We start from the raw sequence: 22,351 nt of genomic DNA, 5'->3' as shown, positions 1-22,351 counted from the left end.
TTAGATTAAGGTTTATCATTTTCGCTAATACATTTTGGTTTCAGTTTATCAACGCACTGACTTATTTATTAAAGCTACTGAAAGTTACATATAGCAGCAGTATAAACTATAAAGTAGTGCAAAACACAGTTTTTAAAAGCGATTACAATCTTTTCCTTGGCAAATAACAAATTTTCAAGACAAAGTTTTTTCTATCGATCTTTTCATGATTTTTGCTTTTCTAATCAAGAAACATATATAAAAGTGAAAGAGGGGACTGACTTCAAAAATGTAATAATAGAAGCAAATTAGATTTATTTTTAAGTATATTTGATTGGAACCATAAAACCCATGTGAACTTAAGTTATGTGCGTGTCCGTGATTTAAAAATTTAAAGATTTTGAGCACTTTTTTCCTGGAAACATCATAAAAAAAAAAACATGACACATAATAACATTAATAAAAAAAAAAACTAAGAAACAATTTTCTCAAGCAAGGGTAGGATTTAAAATAAGTAGTGTTTGCCTAAATTCAAACCTTAAGCAAGTTGACTTAAGAAGACCAAATTTTGACATTTCTAAATCCAGATTTTTTTTTTATTTTTTTTTAAACTGAATTGGCATCCAACTAAGCATAAGATTGGGCATTTACATGTAATTACTTTTGGACTTTTTTATTGGGTCTTAAATTTGGACATACTGAATCCAAATCTTGTTAATAACTCTTGTTTTTTAACCAACGAACACTCACGGGGTAAAGCTCGAATACATGGTATTAAATAGCCAGGCTCAGAGTTGGACCCGCTCTTGAATTATCAAAAGGGAGTTCAGATATGACAGACACAAGAACAACATTTACATGCAACCGGATCGTTGTCAGTTTGGACTCAGATTCAGATCCAGTTACTGCATGCCGGATCTGGATTTGCTTGTTATGGGGAACCTGTAAGGCTGTAACTTGTTCTGTTTACTGGATCCAAATTCGGGCCGGTATTTGGATAACTCCGATCCCTTATAGTAACCCTGAACCTTCCCTTTGAAGTGCAAGGAAGATTCAAACCCAAGCAAGGTTAACCATTTGGCGGGTTTTAAGAGAGAGAGAGTGGGGCAAAACCCTGGTTCTGGCGGAACGACGGCAGCCATGGATTCTGCGGCTTCTCAGAACGCCCGAGAATCGTTGGATCTGGTGCTACACATCTCGAACTTGCTGAGCACGGGGTTGGACCGCCATACGCTTTCCATCCTCGTAGACCTCTGCGAGAGGGGTGTCAACCCCGAGGCCCTCGCTGCCGTCGTCAGGGAGATCCGCCAAGAATCCTCCGCTCCCCCTCTCCACCACCTCAAGGACCAACATCATTAGCTTCCCCCCGCGGCAGCCAATCATCGTCGTCCTTCTCCTCTTGAATCCGGTGATTTCTCTCTCTCTCTCTCTCTTCTCCTCCTCCCCCCTTTTTTTTTTGATGGAAGCATAAGACGGTACAATTGAAGTTGTAGTTGTTCGTTGGTATCTTTGTCGATGGAATGTGGGCTGATGTTGCACTTAAGCATTCAATTTGCGGAATCTTTGGCTTCGAAAATTTCTTGGAATTGGAATTTCAGTATCGAAATCCCTCCGTCGCTTCTCAGACATTGGTGGATTGGCTTTCCAATTGCATCAAATTTTCCCTAAATCCAGGGATTTATGGTACCTTATGGAGAGTGCCATGCGTGGGGAATCGTGCTGTAGCGAATGACGAGGAAATAGATATAGAAAAGATGGGGGGGGGGGGGGGGGGGGTGGAACTTGCTTGTTTGAGATGACGCTTATCAAAAGTTTCGAGAAGAATCTGTCCCTTCTCCTTAAGGGACTTTGGTAACGATTTTCTATCAACGAAGGATACGATAGCATGATATGAAATTAACGAGCAGACGTGCAATATCTTTTTGTTTTAACGATTCATTACTTGTTTACCTACGGTTTAGGAACCCTGGGTTCTTGTAGCTACTACAATTCCCACAGTTCCGAGAAAAATGTGGTAATAGTAGGGGAAATGTCATGGGTATCAAGCTCAAGACCCTGGATCAAGTCCCAACCCTGCCATTCAGCTCCCCGATTTTGACATGGTGGTCACCGACTCGCCGCTCATGGGGGTTTTGCTTCTTCAAGGTTCCTGATTAATCTTAACTGGTAGACCCATAAGCGCAATTCAGTACGTAAAATATAATAGATTTCTAGCTTAGAAGGACATGTCCTCTTTTAGTAGTGGGCACTAATATTACTTTTTTTTTTCTTTTTCCTGTAAGATGGTTACGATGATATCCGATTGAAGATGGTTTAGCTATCCAATAGGGGCTATGTGGACAGATATAGTGGATTTGAAAGGCAATATGTTGCCCAAGCGATCTTCAGCTGCCTGAGAAGCTTGTAAAGTTACGAGCAGTTTCCTCATGTATTTACTTGCTTATCAAGGGATATCCTTTAGCTAACCTGAAAATTTCTCCTTGAAAGTCTCTTGCAGAATGCATGATTTGCATGTTATTTGCTTGAAATAATGTTCCACCATCTCTTTAAAAGGTTAAACTCAAGTAATTTATTTCTTAGCGAGTCAAACAAACTTGGAGCAAGATGTTTCTTCTCGAGGCTTTGTTCAGCTTGTCAATTCTCAATTTCTTATTTGCAATTTCCATTTTAGCTTGCTGATTCTGCTTATCGATCTTGAATGAACTTCAACATGTTGCAGAAACGTTTGTAAAGTTAAGGTATTTCTGTCTCCTTATAAGGTATTTCTGTCTCCTTATAAGGTATCTCTGTCTCCTTAGGACTTAAGGATCTAGTCGTACGACCTCTAGAACATATCTATGGTCCTTGCTTTTAACGTATCTTTCAAAGTTGTCAAATCACATAGAAACTTCTTCATTTAATATTAATTAAATTTTCTTTTTATTTTTCAAACGTACCCAGTCTGAGGTAGTTTTCATTTCTAATTGTGTAACTGGTCTAGTTTTTCGTTTTCTAAAAATAACAACCGACATGAATGTTCTAAATGTCAAGTCACTGTTTCGCAATGCCATAAGATGAATAATGCGAACAGATTACTTTGGCGTAAAACATCCACATTTTATGTGAATTAAATCACAGACTGATAAAAAGGTTTTAAGACATTCTCCTTTGAATGCTGAAATGGTCATTTAAGTTTCGGCTTTTAATGGAAAAGTACACCTTTCAGTAAAATGAAGAATAAATGGAAATAGAAATTGATCATGAAAAATTTGGGGGAATGAAATTGGAAAGGCACTACAATAACATGGAAAATAGTCTTAAGGAGATGATGCTTCCCAGATTGTAGCTTCTTGTCCATACCCTTTGGTGATAATGGTTTTCTTCTTCTTTTTTTGGTTTGCCTTTCTTTCATCTCTTTTTATATAATACCGGTATTATTACATGGTTGATAGAGTTGATATTTTTATTGCCCTTCTTATAGGAAGGCTGTCTGCTTGGTCACAAACTAATGGCAGGCGGTTATTTTAACTCTGCAGGATGTATGAATGAGAAGGTGACAGGTGGTGAAGTGGATTTGCAGCGTCGAACATGCAAATGATGTCAAGATATCTTACATTTTGTGAAAGTCTGTATCTTCTCTAGGTGGCTAAATTGTTATTAGCTGCTCGAGAAGCATCTCTATGGTATCCATTAAACTTACAGGATTATTTTGGACCTTTTGTTTCTGAAGCGGTCCACAGATTCTATTGTACATTATTTGTCAAAACATTTCTTCAGTTTGTGTTCCTTGGTGTATCCTCTTCTAGTTCACTCCACGGGTCCAAGTCATTATGCCTTGTTGATCTTAAAGCTGTTATCATTGCTCTTTAAAAATTAAAGTTCCTCATGTCTCTAAAATGAACGAAAGGTTTTTCTTTTCTTTATGGATTTCCCACTGTTTTAGATATTTTTACTTGTATCGTTATGTCTGTGATGCTTTATTGAATTCAATATGTTGCAGTTCACCTGGCCTGGAAACTCGGAGGAAATGACTTGTATCTCATGGCATAATCTGGTAATGATTCATCTAACCTCACCTCGCTATATATGTTTGGAAATATATGGCGGTTGGATATCATGATGGATGTTGGTACATACTCTTGCTTTCATTGGTCTAGTCATGAAATGCTGAACAGATTTACCTAACGGCAAGCTGTGGTCAGTCGCATGTTTGATAAATCAGCCATCACAGGGTCGCAGGTTGAGTACACTCTAGGGTTCCGGAGAACGGTTGCTGGGGGTTAGGCCCCCTCCCTTTATTGGCAAAAAATGGGGAAGATATTTACAAAACAAAACTTGGAACCATCACTATGGTTCTAACCAATCGATCATGACCAGGAAAGGCGGCCAGTCCACGTCAGGCTGGTTCCAACATTTAGTCCTTGAGAATGGTCGCTAGTCGATGGTTAAGAGGAAATGACTGACCTCAGTAGCAGCCAGCAGGCCATCCATGCTGGATCTGCAGCCTGTTCCAAATGCTCTCGGGTTCCCAGTGTTCATTCCATTTCCGTGTCTACTCTCATCTTCTATTGCAGCTCCGATTACCACGTCCCATTGTTAGCAACGATCAGGATAATGGCCATTGTTGCAAAAGTGATATGCTTTTCCATTAAACATATTGTTTTGATAATAGCAATTTTTGGTTCATGAACAATCACCACAAATCCATTTTGCACGTCTCAAAAACTGAGCATCCATCACCACTCAGTTGGACTTGTAATTACTACATTTAAATTGAGCAGAAAATAAGAAAAGGATGCTAAATTGGTCCTCGTGTTTGGATCTCAGAACTTTTGTGCTGCCCACCAACACAGTGTTAACGTCTTTGTGGGAGAGGCTTCAAAGGGCATGGAGCTGGTTGGAGTGGTGGCATATTCTCAGTTCGATACCTTGGATGCTGTGCCTCTGGACCTTATGGAGTGGTCAACATGTCTCCAAATTGACGGTGCACCTTAACTACTCCCAGCCTTGATGCGACCCTGGACCTTGGTGGCAGGAGCGGGCCTGGTCAATGTCATGTCTGGTCCAGCTTTGCTCACCTACAGTGAGTCTCTGAGAGAGAGAGAGAGAGAGAGAGCGCTATATCGAATATCCTTGTTTAAGAGCTCACAGTCAAGATACTACAGGGAAATAAGGAGCTAAAAGCAAGCACTATATCCAAGGTCCTAGTTTAAGATCTCGCAGTGAAGATGCTATTTGGAAAAAAGGAGTTAAAAGCAAGACGCCAAACCATGGCTTCTTTCAGGTTTCTAAGCACCAACGCTGTGTACAGAAAAAAAAAAAAAAAAAGTCGAAACATGCGGCTCTATCCTCAATCCTATATTCCAACACCATCCTGGAGCAGGTACAGTTGTGTGGCTTCATCGTTTTCCTACAGAAAGTTGAATGTGTAAGCTCCTTTTTTGGCACGATTGGAGCTACTTGAAATTGAAGAGGAAACCAAACAGCTGTGGGGGATTAGAACTCTATATATTTGAAATTTTGTTTTCTCAATACGTGCAAGCCCTATTTCCATTTGAAACTAGCCTCTGAAACACCACCTAAAATTTTAAGCTTTTTCACTGGGACAGGATGAAATGCGGTGAGATAGAAGCGGAGGATGTAGGAGTTGAACAAGGATGTAGGGGCTGATGCGAACATTTATCTCCTATTAGCCACATTTTCATTAAGGATATTGAGAAATCCAATCTTATGTCCCACTTCAACCTACATTCCTCTTCTCATCTTCAGCTGACAGAGCCTAAAAGACCAGACTGCACATTCACATTACCCTAGCCTCTAGGTGTTCTTATTGTATTTTTCTATTACTAAATCAATGCAAGTTATAAATTACTAAATGAATGTACTTCATAAGAAGGTTCTATACTTTGTCAATGAAAATAACATAACCGTGGACCCGCACAAAGAGTTTATTATTTGATTTGCTTCGGCAGGTCTCCGCGGCCATCTTTTTACATTTTTAGTGAAGAATACCATGGTATACCAACTAAATACGAGAGAGGTACCAATGGTACCACAGTTTTTGTTAATATATATCCGTTCATAAAAGGACAGTTGTTTCAAAGTTCTACTGCCCTAAGCAATAGTTCTGCATTGTAAGACAGGAAGAGGTATGAACCCTTGTAGGAGGATGATAGCAGATACCTACTTGCATGGTTGCATTAACATTATCATTGCAACAAAATCTGGCCAAGACCGGAACAGCCATGTCCCTACCTTCTCTCGTGAGTCTCATCGGATACAGATTGTAGCATCTTTTAGTCTACAGCTACCATGATATATTTCTCAAAAAAATACAGCAGTTGCTTCTTTAGAAAGCCAGCCACAGGATCTAAGCTTGTCCTGTTCATCTAGATAAGATGGCACACAAAATGCATTTCACAGAAGACTTTGATTGTCAGACATGTTTACAGCCAGTCCCGACAGTCACACGCAATTTGTATGTGCTATACAGAGTAGAAACTAAAGCTACCTCAGCATCACTGTGCAGGCATGGAATAAATACCGGTTGATCCTTAGCCAATTAAGTTGGTAAGCTCATGCTGGCTATGGACGCTTTTGCGCTGCTTCTGGCAGATGCAATGCCATTGATGAAGGCGAAAGGACCATGTCAACCCGCACCTTGATGGTTCTGATGTAGTTAATTACAGCAAAAATTACTAGCAGGATCATAGAAATGATGATTGGTGAACAAGGATGCGGCTTCCCTTACAAGTTTTCTTCAAATAGGCTTCAGCAAGATAACGGACCTTATCAATCTGAAGCACTTGGATCATCAGCCGATAAGAATTACCACAAACGCAGGATGGAAAAGCAAGTGCAGACAGAAGACAGATAAAAGGAGCGGACAGCACTTGCGTTCAAGAATAACCACAAGCATATGATGGAAAAGGCCCACACACACAAAAGACATAAGGAGAAATTGGTATTTACATTTCAGATAAATTAGTCTTAAAAATGAGAACCAAAATCTCACAAACTAAGAATAATACTACCAGATTACGTTCGAAACTGTTGTGCAAAATTGCTGCACAAAAAAGAGAACCATTACAAAAAATAAGCCGTTGTGGAGAGAAAAGAAACAAAAGTACATGAATTGCCACGATGGACTCCAATTTTTTTATCCTACGCCTCTTAAAATAGTATTTACCACAATTACCGTGTGAATGGGTATACAACAATTGAAGTGGGGAGGATAGACCTGACCGTATATAACAAACTCCATCCTTCCAGCTATCAGTATTGACTGCATAACAGGACAACACAAAATCAAAACCAGCAGCTCCTTGAGAATATCTCTGGATGAATTACCTCCAACAGCTGAACTTAAAGAAAAAAGCATTCTGGATATTGTTCATCAAGCTTTGCAAGATGAAGAAACATTGCCCGTTAATCTGTAACAGTTACGAAGAAATTCTGGACATTGTTGATGAAGCCTCGCACGATGAAAAAAACAATGCCTGCTAATCTATAGCAATTATAAGGAAACCAACTGAGATGTACATAAGGAAGACTGGGTATAGGGCGAGAGCTTTTCTTCTGGGTGAGACAGCAGCACTCATGAATGGATAAGCAGCCCATGAGCTCCATGCCAGTGTTATTGACACGACAATAATTTTAAGTATCACATTGTCTTTCAACATGCAAAGAAAAGCTCCAACATCCAGAGGGAAGAGGCAGTACCCCAGAAGGCTGAGACTTTGGAAAAAGATGATATGTCCACCCTGGAATGAGTAAATTACTTTTATTTAGTTATACCAATAATTTATCCTTCCGAAATAACACAAACAAGAAATTTCTAAGTGCATAGCTGAAAAAATGACATCTCTAAAAGTAAAAGCAAAACTTCTGAGCAGTAGCAATGCTAGAACTGGGAAATGATCTAGAAGATCCAAAAGGAAACTAATTTGAAAAGTTCATAGGGCCTGCAATCCTCAGAAACAACAAGATACTTCAGGAAAATGATCAAACTAGGGCAGGACATAAAAAATTCACCAATAACTCTTCATTTCATTTATGGACTTGGTTGTTTACTCTTGTGCCCTTATATTTTCCTTCTTTAAAAGATTTTATCAATCACATCATGGCTTAAATTCATTACAATTTACAATGTTCTTTAATGCAAAAGTGGTGCTTGAGAAGTTTTTTTTTTCATATTTATCTAATTTAAGCTTTTCATTTTCTATATATATATATATATATATATATATATATATATATATATATATATATATATATTGGTAAATCCAATCTACAGAGGCTATCCATCGGATCTATTAATGTTTAAGTGTGTGTGATTGTGTGTGTACAGCTGTGTCTCCACCTTATACTAAACATATCCACATCATATCTCAAATGCACAGCCACGGTGGGTCTATATCTTACCAGAAGAAGGACATTAAGTGTTAGAATGACAGCACCAGCAGCAAGGACCCCAAAAGCAACAGCAAAAACTTCAGACTGCAAAAACAGAGATCAATAACATCATTAGATACACACTTCCAACAGCCAGGTCCACTGTTATAACAGAACAATTAAATCAGAAAATCTGTGGAAAAAGAACAGACCTTCATAGGAAGCTAAAAGCAATACATCTCCCAGAAATATATTAATGTGAACAAAAAACTGTAAGCATTACCAACTTCCAGGATGGAATATTCCAGTTATATATTATACTAATATTACATTTAAAGTTGAATTATAAAGAATTAAGACGAAGTTAGTATTTCACAAGGAAGCTTGAACTAATCAAAGTAACGGAAAAAAATTAGCAGTGAGCCATCAAGGGAGCTGGAAAATTTCTTAGTTGTCAGATTGCTGCCCCTTCATGCAATGAAAGGGAGGGTTAGAACAAATAAGTAGCCTACGAGAATTGACAAGAAAAAAGTGAAAGTCAAGAGAATAATGCCAAGAAAGTCACATTCGAAGGATAAACAAATTAAAAAAAGAAGATACACGATCACAACATTCCATACATTCTGTCAAATATTTGGCCAGTAACAATCAACATGATATAGATGCTTGGTCACCCAAATGAAACAGTTAGTGTAGGGAACTTGTTGCAGCATGGATTCAATACTTCAATCTCATCCTTTTGATGTATCATTCGGGTTAGCCAATTAAACTACCTCAATCTGTTATCCTCTTAAAACTTTCAACCTTTCTCAAGTTGCAGCGATATTTGGAACTCCTTAATGCTGGTAGTTTAGTATCCATTTTTGTACAATCTAATTCCAGATACATGGAACTGGAGCAGTAGGCCTGCTTCAATGAGTAAGTTCTGGCAAGCATTTAAAGTTTCCAGATTACCATAATTCCCTCACCTCCAAATTATGAATTGGTTCACGAATTGGGTCTGAGCATCAATGGCGATGGTGGACTGATCTCTATGGATCAAACATTCATTCTCATTTCTGTCTTGAGATTTGTTCAGTTTACTCCAATGTAGTAAAATTTCATGCAAACAATCTTTCCTTTCCAGTGATTATGAACATACTTCTGGGCATTCGTATGGACATATCATTGTCAGGATTATCCCTTTTCGGCTTTCATCGGCAAGGTTTATCTTAGGCATTAACCAGAAAGGTCGTTTTCTCAGGAAAATTTTAGAAATCCAAAGACTGAGAAAGTAATAGAAAATTGATGAAGTTATGAGTTTGCTATTAATTTTCTTACAAAACATTGAAAAAATTCAAAATATGTACTTAAATGTTAAAAGAAGCCAAAAAAGTTTAAAAACATATACAAAACTATTTTCCTTAATTCTCATGAAAACACTACAATATTTTTGCAATGCCTTCTTTATAGAACTTGTTTCGGCAATATTTTTGAAATACTTTGAAAACATAGCCGATATTCGTTGACAGATGTTTTCTTGAACTCCCCTAATTGTGGGTAGATTAGAAGCAGAGTGTTCACTTCTTTCTTCCGTTGCCATAGTGTACAATATTGATATACTTTTGGTCTTTAAATTGTTCAATTTTCTTGCACTGCTGGGTTTTTCTTGCACTGCTGGGTGTTTTATCGACACCTGTACCACCTCACAAATGACAATCGCCTCCATTCTACAGTTTTTGCCCCCCTCTGTTCTAAGAATAATGGATCACCCATGACAGGCCACGCTTCATACTTTGCTTGGGTCACAATCCCAGAAACATCTACTTAAATACTCCGTGTTGTCTGAATTATGAATGGCTATTGCTAACCAATATTAATTTTCCACTATATTACTACAGATGCACTTAAAAAAAACATACCGCCATGATTGAAAGTTCCCCTGTTTCATTACCATGGAGGTTCCTGATCTTTCATGAAAAAACAAACGCCTACCTCGAGATTCCAAAACACTCAGCATATCAACCATATTAAAAAAGATCTTTAAATAGCTTAATTACCATTTTCATTACGAGAACTACGTGAAGGTTTATCTGACGCAACAAAAACCTACAACCTGGCTTTTCTTTCGACTGAAATTAATCAATCTACAGATCGGAAGTTGCTCTAGCAGAAGGCATAGATGTTCCACGGATAAAGGAGCGCATTTCAACAACAAACAATTCCAGTACCTTCTTCACGGACGCCGACCAGGACAATGCAAGACCGAGGAATATGATGAAGAAGAAAGGGCCCCACAGATCCCAATCTCTCAACGCCTTCCCCGGATCTTCACGAAAAGGATTCGGGAAGACCACCAACTTCAAATTGCTCACGATTCTCGACAGGTCCCGCTTCACCGTGTCCCAAACAGGTTCCGTGAGCGTGTTGGGAGCCGAACCGAACGCGTCCGCCGCAAGGTTCTGTCTCATGTTGGAGTTCGAACTCGGCGCCACGGGTGGAACGGGAGGTGTGGGCTTCTGGGTCGACGGCGGAATGGAGGACGGGACGAAGGTGGCGGAAGAGACGGGGATCGACACCCTGGGCGGGCTCGGCGGCCGGGCAGGGGCGACGGGAACGGATCCATGGAGGCTGGCCGCCTGGACGCTCTGGTTGATGAGGTTCTCGATCTCGTCAATGTCCGACTGGGAAGAAGGATGAAGGGGGACGGTGCCGTTGTGCGACATCTCGGCTCCTTCGCCGGAAAACTCCTCCCGATCTACAGAGAGAGAGAGCGAATAAGAGAGTGTATATGCAAAATCAATATTCCCCGAAGAGGGCCTATATTTATTAAAAATTGTCAACTAAAGGTCCTTGACTTACTTTTTTTACGATAAGGTTCTTTGACTTTGACTCTGAGCTGAGTCTTTAAAATAGAACATGCTAAACTTAGTTAGAGATCTAAGGCAAGGCCCTGCCTATGTTAACGGGTCGGATCCGTATTTTTTGGCTTCCACTTAAATTTCTTGGTTAGACTCAATTAAAGTAAGATAAATTATTATTAACAAATAACAACTATCAATTGGGCCGAGGTGGGCTTGGGCAACTGACATACTCCTTAATGAGCCGAGCCGAGTTAAGCTCAGGTCTTAGCTCGGTTTGCCCATATCAAGGCTGGTCCTGGTTCGAACATGCCAGGCTCAGCCCAAATCCGACCCTTCTGCCTGCCCTATTCTTATATGTTTGATGGGTTCTTCATCTAAACAGCAATTGAGTTGGGATGTGGCATTTGGTTTTGGAATTGAATCCAAAATCTAAATATGGGATCTAATAATGGTCCGATCTGATTCTCTCTAGATGCCCAATATTATACCTGTCAGATTTACTTTTAAGATCCACATATGAGTTTTTAGCCTAAAAGATCAGGAACGATTAGATTAAGTTGTTCGGTAATCCCTCGATCGAACTGCTACTAATTGCCTTAAAGGGCATAGCAGCAAGGCAACTCACACTCAAGAAGTCTGAGGTTTAAATCTCATGGTTGTTGTCATGATTCGAAGTGTTATTTTTCTGGATTGCAAATGGTAACAAACACGATACAAGTTGAAAGGTATATCATAGGTTCGCCCAGGTCTCAAAACAAGCTATAACATTTGAGACATAAGTTTATGATCTTAGAGGGTTTTATCTCAAAAGCTGTTCTCGTTAAGTAAAAGTTAGAAAGACACTGGATCCAATTAATTCTAGAATTAAAAGTTACTTTTCTTTCTAAAACTTTTTGTTAATGTGTTTGGATTCACTCGAGTCCCAACACCTTTGATCAACTATATCCACATTTCAAGTGGCAGACTAACTGCCTTTTTCGATTAGAAAAAAAAAAAATCTTCATTACATACAAACATTGCACACTACAAGGCACATTTCCTAGTGCCTGTGCCTGCATTTTAGGGGTGTTGATGGATCAGATTCAAATTGGATAATTATTTACCACATCTACATTTTCAGATGTTAATATATTCAGATTTGATGCGAACGAAAAAAAAAATATACTATATCTAAATTCGAATCCAATTTGTATAAATTAACAACCGAATTTTGATCTATTTTTAAACGAACCCAAACCCATTACAATTAAGATACAACTTTCAAAATGTATAAACATTTGGTATTTGATCCGAATATGAATCTAAAATCCAACCCAATGAGATATTTACTTAAATTCGAATGCAACCGGATGTCATTTTTTGAATCCAAATCCGATTAAATTTCTTAATTTGATATTGCCTTTGCAGTATTTCAGATCCATCTTAGTCAAAACTTGACGCAAGTCATCACCAAGGCAATTTGAATTTCCTTGCAAATTATCTTTAGGCGAAAGAAAGTGAAGAATGTTACTTCTCAAGTCCTCAACGACACAAGATAGCTGGTCTCGCAAGCGAGCATGAAGTCCAAAGTTGTCAATTTGATTCAAGCGGGTGCTATGCTTCTTGCCTATACAGGATAGAGTATGGTAACAAGGTGATTATACACTGATCCTTGCACCGCTCACTCACCCAACTTAAAAGAGGGTTTTTACTCTCACCCTCAATCAATCTGCCCAACGTCAACACTTGCTACTAAGACCTTTCACAACATCATAAATAGGAGAAGAGCCAGAAATTTTTGATAAGGAGAGTCGAATTAAAGTTTCTAAATTTTGACTAAGCCGAAATATCATTTTCAAAATTTTTATATAGAACAAGTAAATTTTTTGAAATTTACATGTAATTTTTTTTTTTAAATTAAGGTGGGGCCAAGCCCGTGCGAGCCCTATCTTGGTTCCGCCCGTGATCATAAATGCGTGTATAACCCACCCCCAATAGTTACATTAATAACTTTTACATAATGTGACATGACGTGAGAAGACATGTCCTCAGCCTTGTCACAAAGAGCACATGGTGCTGATTGAAACCCTAACTTTTCTTTTTCATTTGGTCTAAGTTATGGTAATTTGCACTCCCCTAAGGACAGAGCACAACTAAGGTGGGCTGGTGCACATAAACAGTGTATCTTCAATTCGAACCCCAGACTGCTCTTCCAAAACTGCAAAAGGTGGCACACATGCTGAACACTCGAGTTGAATGGTACTCGGGTCGTAAGATCATCACCTAGGTCCTGAAGCAACCCTGAACTCAAGAGTCTTCAATGCCATCAACTAAGGGTGGAACCACATTTCTTTTTAGGGGCCATTATATAATTTTTAACATTTTTCTGGAGGTCAAATTAAATTTTTTAGAAATGTAAGTGGTAAATTCATATTGTGAATCAGATTTGGATTTAGATATGACTGATTTTCATTTACATTCAAATTTGAATTTGGAATCCATATGTGAACATCCAAGAAAAAGTTGATATTGTTAAGAGTATATTCGATTTGAATATGATTCATTGATATCCCTATCAATGTAAAACCATTTTTAATCTTGTCTAAAAAGGTGTTACAACAAATTAAAATAGATATTTGAAGTCCAAAACAAATTTCTTCTTATTGGCGAGCTTGCGTCTCATGTGCTTCGAATAAGCCCCTCATGTGCTTCGAATAAGCCCCAAGGTCTCACAAAAGACATGTGTTCAGTTTAATTCCTACGGGTGCTACTCGTTTGGACTACAAACTGTAATATATGCAACATTTGAGTTGAAGGGTGTATTGTATGACCATCCATGTCCCAATGCAACCATGGACCTTGGGCGTGGATGAAAGGAGGTGGTTTCTCCTCTCATGCACAACCATGTGCTACCAACAAAACTCACAGTTAGTAGATGCTCAACATTCACTTATAAATGGCTGGGGATTTGCCTTAACCAGTCACCTCATGCAAACACTACTGAGGCTCATTTAAGCTGATCCAAATTAGTGGTTTGAACTGTTCATGGATGAGAGGGAAGCAACAAGACTAAAGGGCGGTGAAGGTTCTACTCTTCACCATCCAATGGTGGAGTCACCTTTTGGCTGTTGTCTCTAATTGCCTACACCAAGTCATAAAATTTGTTTTATTTACGTACTAATACTTTATTTTCTTGATATATGAGTTCTCCTTAACCGCTGTTTGACAATAGTAACACATTATTACTGTTCCATGAATTTACACCAACAAAAATATGGTAAATTCATTATGCCCACAACACATTGTTCTATGAATCTACCTCATTTTTTTTTTGGCAGATTCATTAAACAATAACAACATGTTACTACCAAATTGGCCCCTTAACAATATGAAACTTACAAAGAGTGTATAGCTTAACTTGAAGCTTTTGGGTCTGCCATGATCATCATCTATCACATAACTATGTGAGGGCACTTTGTCTTTTTAAAGAGTGTATAGCTTTCTATTTGCTTCCCTTTTGGGGTTCTTACTTTCCTTAACAAGGGTATTTTTGTCATTTAGGCACTTGGTCTCAGACACCGTTCATTACTCCTGCCTGGCTATTGGACCAGAATATGTATTTCTTTCTTACGAGGTTCTTACTTTCCTTCATAAGGGTATTTTAGTCATTTAGGCATGAGGACCCAACACTTGCGCATATATATATATATATATATATATATATATATATATATATATATATATATATATATATATTGTGTTGCTAAGAACCATGACAAGCAACTGGTCATCACAAATACACTTTTTGTAATGGTTTTTAGCAATACTAAATAGAAAAATAACCATCGGACATAGAGGTAATGCCGCTTGATTTTATAAAACTTGATTAGTTTACTGCTAAAACTTGTAAACAATTATAAGCATAGAGTAACATGCTTTCAAAAACCAAAATCAGATCAAGAAAGGTTTATATTGCAGAGGGGCTTAAAAAGTAATAATAAATAAATTTTCTTGAGGTAGGGAGTAATTAATTACATGTTTACGATTTCCTAGAGACTGAAGACGGGTAGAAGTGGATGAGAGTTGGAGGCCAACTTGTTGGTGAGGAATGAGGATACTGCACTACCAAAGTCACCTAATTGGACCTGGATGTTGCCTCACTGCACACAATGTCAAATCCGGATTTAAGTGCTCAAACTGCAAATCCAAATCCAAACTTTTACATCAAATCTTTAAGACTTCGACTTGCAAGATATTCAAATTGGATCACCAATGAAATTCAGTTTTCAGTGTCGAATCAGACTAGATGAATTCAAATTCGGATCTGGCATCATATGGTAAGCGTTTATAGCATTGACATCCCTACTTCTTGTCATATATATCTTCAAAAAGATTGGAATATCTTGATTCCAGGCTGCCCCTCCCCTTTCTCTTCTCCCGCAGTCTAAAGTTGTTTCAGGACTTAGGTTAAATTATGATTACTGTCTTTAACTTGAAAGTAGTGTCTGCTACGTTCATGGGAATCAAACTGATAATTTTGTTTTTCACCGGTCCATCAGCCTGACCAGCTATTACTTGAGGATATTGGAGCGATGTCAGCTTTCATGATCTACTTTTTGTTTTTCTTGGGGCAGATTTAATATTGTCTTCTATTCATGACCAATGCAAGTTTAATCTCATTAAGGCCCTGTAAAATTATCAATGTAGGAAAGGAAGAATTTTTTGTGAAAGGAAGTATTTTCAAATTTAATGAACAACCCATTTGATGCTACAAGGAAAAACCGTACAAACTTGAAAAAAGAAATCCACATTACACAGTATTTTTCTTGTTCAAACGGAGCCTAAAGTGAGTGAATAACCCAGCGTTCCCTAAATTGGAGGGATATTTGACAAGAACTAACGGATAAACGATGGAGATGATCGTGAAAAGCAGAGGCCCGTCTGGAAATTTCACCAGCAAACAGTTGGTTCACATGAAAGCAAAATGTAGACCTTTTAAATATATTTTCCCTTTACGCACGATTTGACCTCTAGTATAAAAGGAGTGCATACTTTTATATTAATTTATAGTTGGAGCAGCTCAAGATTCACATCAATATCGTTGGAGAAAAATAATGAAATTTTACACCAACTACCTCATCGTTCGTGTTACGTCATTGTTTTGTCTTCAATGTTCCTTTCTTTCTTTCTTGAACAGGTATCCACCGTATTCAATGACCCGACAATTCTATAGCTATACATTTATAGAATATAAAACTTTCGGCCTTTTCACAGCACACCACTCGATGCAATCTATAAATGTATCAATCGATGCGAGTAACCAACATGGAAATATATATATATATATATATATATATATTAAAATCAGCCACCTATCTATCTCTTGTCCTCCAATGAATTTTTACTTATTTTCCATCACAAACAAAAATTAGTCACAGTTTCTGTTTGATTACTTTTTTTCAGGACATTTAACAATGATTTTTAGTATTGTTATAAACTGAAAATAAAAAAATTCATCGGGCAATAGGGATACTCTGCAGATTTCAATATATATATATACAATCAATTCATCAATCCGTGAGCCTGCTGATTGGTCCAATCAGTTGATTTGCCGATTCGACTGAAGCAATTGCAAATAAGTAAAAGGTATTCTAAAATATAATTAAAAACAATACATATAAAGCTACCGAATCAAATCAGTTCACCAAGATATGGTTCATTATAACACTAATATCTAAGAGGCCGTCATTAATAACACCGTGGAACAGTTTCATGAATCTGTCTAAACACTTGTTAAATGTTCCAAGATTTTTATGTATATTCATGCAACACTTAAACGGAGTTTCTAATGCTAAACAGTTCTGCTCCTGATTGATTCATTGAAATTCTAGCTTCTTCACTGCACCAACATTTAGGTCTGTAGTTTTTCATGTTACTCAAGAAAGAGTCTTTAAACACGTCTTTAACATTTCTATGTACAAAAACAGGGTTGATATTGTCAGCATAACATAAGCATGTGGTCCTTTTCTTCCCAATATTTTGAAGCTGGAGATAGGCCCAAACTTCTAAGAGTAAATATAAATACAAGTCAGAAGGTTCATCCTTCCAGGCATGACCAGAATCCGGCAACTTCAATCTGCAAAGTTGATTTGCCATGCACCCGTCCCTCTTTGGGTCTCCAGATCTTATTACAAATACTCGCCCTTCGATGACTATATATTAAACAAATGAACTTGACCAAGTTCAGGTGTTGAGGCAAGATTCAACAGAAGAATGAATGACAGGAGTTGCTTTCATTTTCTATCGGATTTGCTTCTGCTGAGGCCTAGGCACGACCAACAGCCCCTTAAGAAGGCCTCACTGCACCTGCCACTGTGAAAAGAGGATGTCAAGTTTAATTCTGAGAAGCAAAACCAAGTTAATTTGCAGCTGAATTGCTCATGGTGCTGCTATACTGAAAGAACAAGACACCCACATAAAAGAGAGAGAAAGCTGCCATGATACAAGAAAGGAAACATTTAAAGTGATATAAAAAAATAACACAAAACAATATAACTCTTTAAAATTTTGAAAAACAGCTAAAAGTGATATGCAAAATCGATCCTTTTATTCGAATCGGGCGATTCTCATAACATTGCATTCGATGATTATTTTATTACTGTCTCACATATGTAGAAACTAAGTCCTACGGATAGTCATTATAAAGAAGAAAAAGAGGATTCCTCAGATGGAAGACAGAAAAAAATAGGAAGCGATTGATTTGATAAGACGACTTTCTATGTAAAGAACACTGACACTATTTTTCTCCAAGGCACAAAGGGAAGAAAACGATTTGAATGAAAAGTTTAACGAAAGGAAGGTAATCTGCAAGGTCACAATCTACGAGAAACAGGTACAACCATCTACCACCATCTTGAAACAAGCGAAGGCTACCTCCTACGGATTGCGTAAGAAGAAAGAAGATCCAAGACACCACTTGGGAGGAAAGGAAAATAAAACTATGGTGTCTCTGCGTGGAGTTCAAAACAAAAAACAAAAAAAAGAGGGCAAAACGAACAGTAGAATTTCCTTCGAAGACACTTTTTGAAGCCAAAAACTTTTCACGGTAGAAGTTTTCAACCGGTTTGAACTTTTTAACATCTACAGTTTTACACTCTAATTACGAAATCCAGAGCCCCTAATTTTTCACTCTGAACAAAATGCAAGAACAGAAGACTGGTGGGGTTGATTTTGGTGCTCTTAAATGAGGAATTACACCTTTCTCAAGCAATAAAACAGTGAAAAGAATTCCAGAACAAGGAAATCAGAAGCCAGAAAAGATTAACAGAGCAGCTAACCGTGACCACCACCAGCAAAAAGAAACAGGGCAGCGTTCGTGCAACTCATTCTACCAAAAAAAGGGAAAAAGAACAGTTTACTTCGACTTCAGTAGAAAAATTCACACCAGAAGGGACAACTGGACTTCTATTCAATGCCGCTTTCTGGAAGGAACAAGGAAAACGAAACCATTTCTCTGTCTCTGTCGACCATTAAATGGAGGCAGAAAGAATCGAGCGAAAACAATTGAGTCACTGCCCCCGAAAAGACCCCACGTCTAACAGGAGGGAGAGAGACCTCCCCTCCAGGGAAGCAAACACAGGAAATTTCACATACTACAATCTAATGGAAGAAAACGACTCACCCCCTCACAAAAAGGAAAACGGAAGGCAGAAAAAATATTTGATGTCAAAATTTAGCAGAATAAACAGAGGGGGGGGGGGGAATTTTAATTAACACAAAACGATTAAAGAAGGAAGAAGAACCAAAACTTGACTTCATTTTCTCCTTTGAAAATCAACGCTATGCATCTGCGGATAGACTGATGACAATACAAGATAGTTCTACTACAGAAGCGATAAGCAAGAACAGGGTGAACAGCCAAGCATAAAAGAGATGCAAATTAGTTACCTCGAACGAGAGCTACCATAATTGCCATTACCATTACTGCTACCAGCACTGCTACTTCCGATACACCTCCCAAACACCACGACCATAAACCCTTTCCTCCACCTCTCCCAATTCTCACCACCGCCGCCACCACCACTTTCCCTCTCCTCCACCACGAACAACGGCTTCGAGGACGCCCGCCCAGACCCAGCCGTCGACTTCGACCGGAGATACAATCCGGGAACGAACATCTTAAGTAAGAGGCCGCTGTTCCCGGCACTCTGCTCCCAACTGTTCCTCTTCCTCTTTCTTTTCATCTTCACCTCTCTGTTTTCCACCGCCTCCTCCTCCTCCTCTTGATCGTCCCTCACCTTGGGCCTCACCCGATCGACGAGCTCTCTGAAGGAGAGCTCATAGTACGACTCGGGCACGTCCTTCAGCATCTCCATCAGCTCCCACCGGCCCCTCGCCAAGGCCTGGTCGCGCGCCGACGTGGGCAGCTGAGGGTCCGGCGCCTTCGACCACAGTCGTGGAGAGGAGGGGCTAGCCGGCCCCTCGTCGTCCTGGTGACCTCTAGGGGCGAAGACGACACCGGAGGACGTCGAGGTCGATGATGGGCTACTTGTTCCGGATGGCAAACTCATCCCGGCGAGTCCATGCCGGAGTTCTAGGGAATTCAGGTGAAATTCCGGCATGATCTTCCGGCGAGAGAGAGAGAGAGAGGTACATGCAGTTGGTTTATTTTGATTGTGAGGGCAGGTGGTGGCTACGGTGAGGTGTAAATATGAGAGGGGTGTCAAGTGGGGGACTGGTGTGGTGGATGATTGTGATTTGAAAGAGAACACGTTCCATGGCTCGACCCATCGGGTTGAAATCTTCCCATCATCTTCACCTTAGGTTAATAATCGATCGATTGTTCAGTTACGGTGAATAACGCTTGGATTATGTATTGCTATTTCTTTTCAGCGGGTGTAGTAACAAAAAATTTTCGTTGGAAAGGTTGAACTGGAGTTTTAAAATTTTAGCAGAAATTAGAATAGATTTTTTTTTAAATTTTTATATCTGTTAAACTAAAATCTTTAAAATTTAAACACAAACTCTTAAATTTTTCTGTTGCCCTTAATAGGTTACGAGAGGCCACAACATTTTTTTGTTAAAATCAAGATGAAGAACTCTCTTTGTCGATATAATACAACATGTTCACGTTTTATATTTAAATTATTTTTAAAATATTTGATTTTTTTTTTAAACTTATAAAATAAAGCGCTACTATGCACTAACATTAAAATTTGTATTACAATTTTGTAGGCACATAATGAGGCCCTAAACAATAAGACAAGGGAGCTTTGGCTATTTGCTGGGTCGGTAGGCCGTAGCCTTTCCCTCACTTTAAAGTAAGATTATAGTATAACTATTTATGATATATATATATATATATATATATTAATGCTGACGAATAATAATATAATTAGCTACATGGAGGGCAAATGTTCAATTAAAATGCAAATACATAGTTGTTACTTAAATTCAAATATAAGTGCATGGTTGTTAAAATTTTGCATTTTTGAATGTTTGTTGATTTTGGGTACCCATTTTCTTTAACATTATGGGGCTGTTTTGGAATAGTAACATGTTCCTACATACATTGCTGAGTTGTCTAATGAATCTAACCATTTTTTATATTAGATGCACAAGGTAATAACATAATATTATTGTTTTCAAACCGCCTTTATATGCTTTTATTGTTCGTCTATAAAACTTACACTTCAATGCTTCGTGATGTGTGTGCGTTCTCCTTACAAGTAACATGTATGTAGTTTGAATATTTGATATATATATATATATATATATATATAAATAAGAAAAATTAAATAGTGATTGAGGTTATCTAAAGTCACCTAGCGCACTCTTGGCAGTCGTCTGATCCATATTTATGGACAATTGAGAGAAGATAAAGAAAACAAAAATGATGAACATTTTTGTCGTCTAGTATTACTTGAGATTTTTTTTTTCTTTTTGTTTTTCTTTTAACCATTCATAAATCAAATGACCCTCATATGAGCATCTCTAGATAGCCAGAATCACCATTTATTAACTAAACATATATATACAATTGAATTTTTTTAAACATCATTGATAATGTGAAAGGTAGAAGACACATACACAAGATAAAAGTGCAATACATAACCAGTAGCGGAGCTATTGTGTGATTGCCGATTGGGGCCATTGCCCACACCAGCCCTTGAAATCTTGCATTGTGATTAAGCTGGACCTAAGTTCAGCTAGGTCCAGCTGCATATGGTGCCCACACCATACCTGAGTCAGTGCTCTATAAACACTCATTCTTCTAAGCGAGTGATCGGTTAGTACCCTCAGACAAATCTTTTTGGCTCTGCCACTGGACATGACTGAACACCTACACGGCCGGTTTCCGTTCATCCGGCATTTCCATTGGCTGGTTTGAGACATTCTTCCTACCCCTGGGAGACAAGGGGAGAGTTGGGATACCATCAATTATGTGTTTGAGACATTCTTCCTACCCCTGGGAGACAAGGGGAGAGTTGGGATACCATCAATTATGTGAAGTTGAATTGCGCAACCATATGCACTTTATTAATTATTTCTCCTTCTAATTTTTCAAGGCAGACCTTATTTTAGAGACTCCGTGATCGACAAGTCGTCTCACACATTCTCAAGTTGGAAGAGGGAGCAGTGTGTGTGTTAATGGCAGCCACATGTTCTTCCTTTTCTTTTCTCTAGCAAGCTCCCCGTGCACTACTTCATCTTTCTTTTTTTTCTTTTCTATCTTATGCTTATGGTAGAAAGAACATAAATTAGGCTAATTAAAAGGAAATGCAAACTCACGAGTGGATTCATGGAAGGTGGTCATCTTAATATACTGTCAATCCTCTACTAGTTGAAAGTTGCTTTCAAGTGGAACCACTACTTTTTCTTTTTCAGATCTTGAACACATTTGGAGTTTACTTCTTGTGAATCATTGTCTCTTATTCCAGTTAAAAATGAGATATTCTCCTACAACACTCGCTTTTTTATTGTGCCCAAGCATGCATGCAAAGTGTTTGACCCCTTACAGGTTGTCTGGCCGTAAGAACGTTCGTAATATATGAATCTGTTTTAAAGATTGAGACATATTCATAAAATATTATAATATAATGTTTTATAAATCTGGGGTCATGAGCTGCGTCGGTGCCAGTGATAGAATAACAATTAGATGTTTTAATTGGTTGCAA

General features: G+C 38.3%; 3 protein-coding genes across 4 annotated transcripts; 1 reads left to right on the top strand and 2 right to left on the bottom strand.

Moving 5' to 3' along the window:
- The first annotated feature begins 1,031 nt into the window (after nt 1–1,031).
- Nucleotides 1,032–3,768, top strand: LOC116267269 (mitotic-spindle organizing protein 1-like). The gene is made up of 2 exons (XM_031648899.2): nt 1,032–1,387; nt 3,495–3,768. The coding sequence occupies exon 1, from the start codon at nt 1,120–1,122 to the stop codon at nt 1,336–1,338; it is 219 nt and encodes a 72-aa protein (XP_031504759.1). The 5' UTR covers nt 1,032–1,119; the 3' UTR covers nt 1,339–1,387; nt 3,495–3,768.
- Nucleotides 3,769–6,909: 3,141 nt separating this feature from the next.
- Nucleotides 6,910–11,109, bottom strand: LOC116266613 (protein YIP4b-like). Its single transcript, XM_031647886.2, has 3 exons — nt 10,563–11,109; nt 8,383–8,457; nt 6,910–7,721 (listed from the first exon to the last, which is right to left on the bottom strand). The coding sequence occupies exons 1-3, from the start codon at nt 11,055–11,057 to the stop codon at nt 7,461–7,463; spliced, it is 831 nt and encodes a 276-aa protein (XP_031503746.1). The 5' UTR covers nt 11,058–11,109; the 3' UTR covers nt 6,910–7,460.
- Nucleotides 11,110–17,087: 5,978 nt separating this feature from the next.
- LOC116266740 (uncharacterized) lies at nt 17,088–19,915 on the bottom strand. Of its 2 annotated transcripts, none has more exons than XM_031648054.2 (2): nt 19,122–19,915; nt 17,088–17,540 (listed from the first exon to the last, which is right to left on the bottom strand). In XM_031648054.2, the coding sequence occupies exons 1-2, from the start codon at nt 19,793–19,795 to the stop codon at nt 17,468–17,470; spliced, it is 747 nt and encodes a 248-aa protein (XP_031503914.1). In that variant the 5' UTR covers nt 19,796–19,915; the 3' UTR covers nt 17,088–17,467. The 2 variants fall into 2 exon arrangements, with proteins under 2 accessions (XP_031503914.1, XP_031503913.1); XM_031648053.2 differs by having other exon boundaries at nt 17,093–17,546; nt 19,122–19,909.
- Between the last annotated feature and the right edge of the window lie 2,436 nt (nt 19,916–22,351).

Source organism: Nymphaea colorata, chromosome 13 (genome assembly GCF_008831285.2).
Source record: "Nymphaea colorata isolate Beijing-Zhang1983 chromosome 13, ASM883128v2, whole genome shotgun sequence".
NCBI lineage: Eukaryota > Viridiplantae > Streptophyta > Magnoliopsida > Nymphaeales > Nymphaeaceae > Nymphaea > Nymphaea colorata.
The sequence above is the reverse complement of the archived record's forward strand: the minus strand, read 5'-3'. Positions and strand labels throughout refer to the sequence as shown.

What these genes read in the sequence shown, in the direction of transcription:
- LOC116266613 (XM_031647886.2), bottom strand. Translation starts at nt 11,057, where the DNA reads ATGTCGCACAACGGCACCGTCCCCCTTCATCCTTCTTCCCAGTCGGAC. An exon ending in GGTCGGCGTCCGTGAAGAAG is followed by an intron (nt 8,458 to 10,562) that starts GTACTGGAATTG and finishes CTGTTTTTGCAG; the next exon opens with TCTGAAGTTTTTGCTGTTGC. An exon ending in CACTTAATGTCCTTCTTCTG is followed by an intron (nt 7,722 to 8,382) that starts GTAAGATATAGA and finishes TACTCATTCCAG; the next exon opens with GGTGGACATATCATCTTTTT.
- LOC116266740 (XM_031648053.2), bottom strand. Translation starts at nt 19,795, where the DNA reads ATGCCGGAATTTCACCTGAATTCCCTAGAACTCCGGCATGGACTCGCC. An exon ending in TATGGTAGCTCTCGTTCGAG is followed by an intron (nt 17,547 to 19,121) that starts GTAACTAATTTG and finishes CTCTTTTCACAG; the next exon opens with TGGCAGGTGCAGTGAGGCCT.
- LOC116267269 (XM_031648899.2), top strand. Translation starts at nt 1,120, where the DNA reads ATGGATTCTGCGGCTTCTCAGAACGCCCGAGAATCGTTGGATCTGGTG.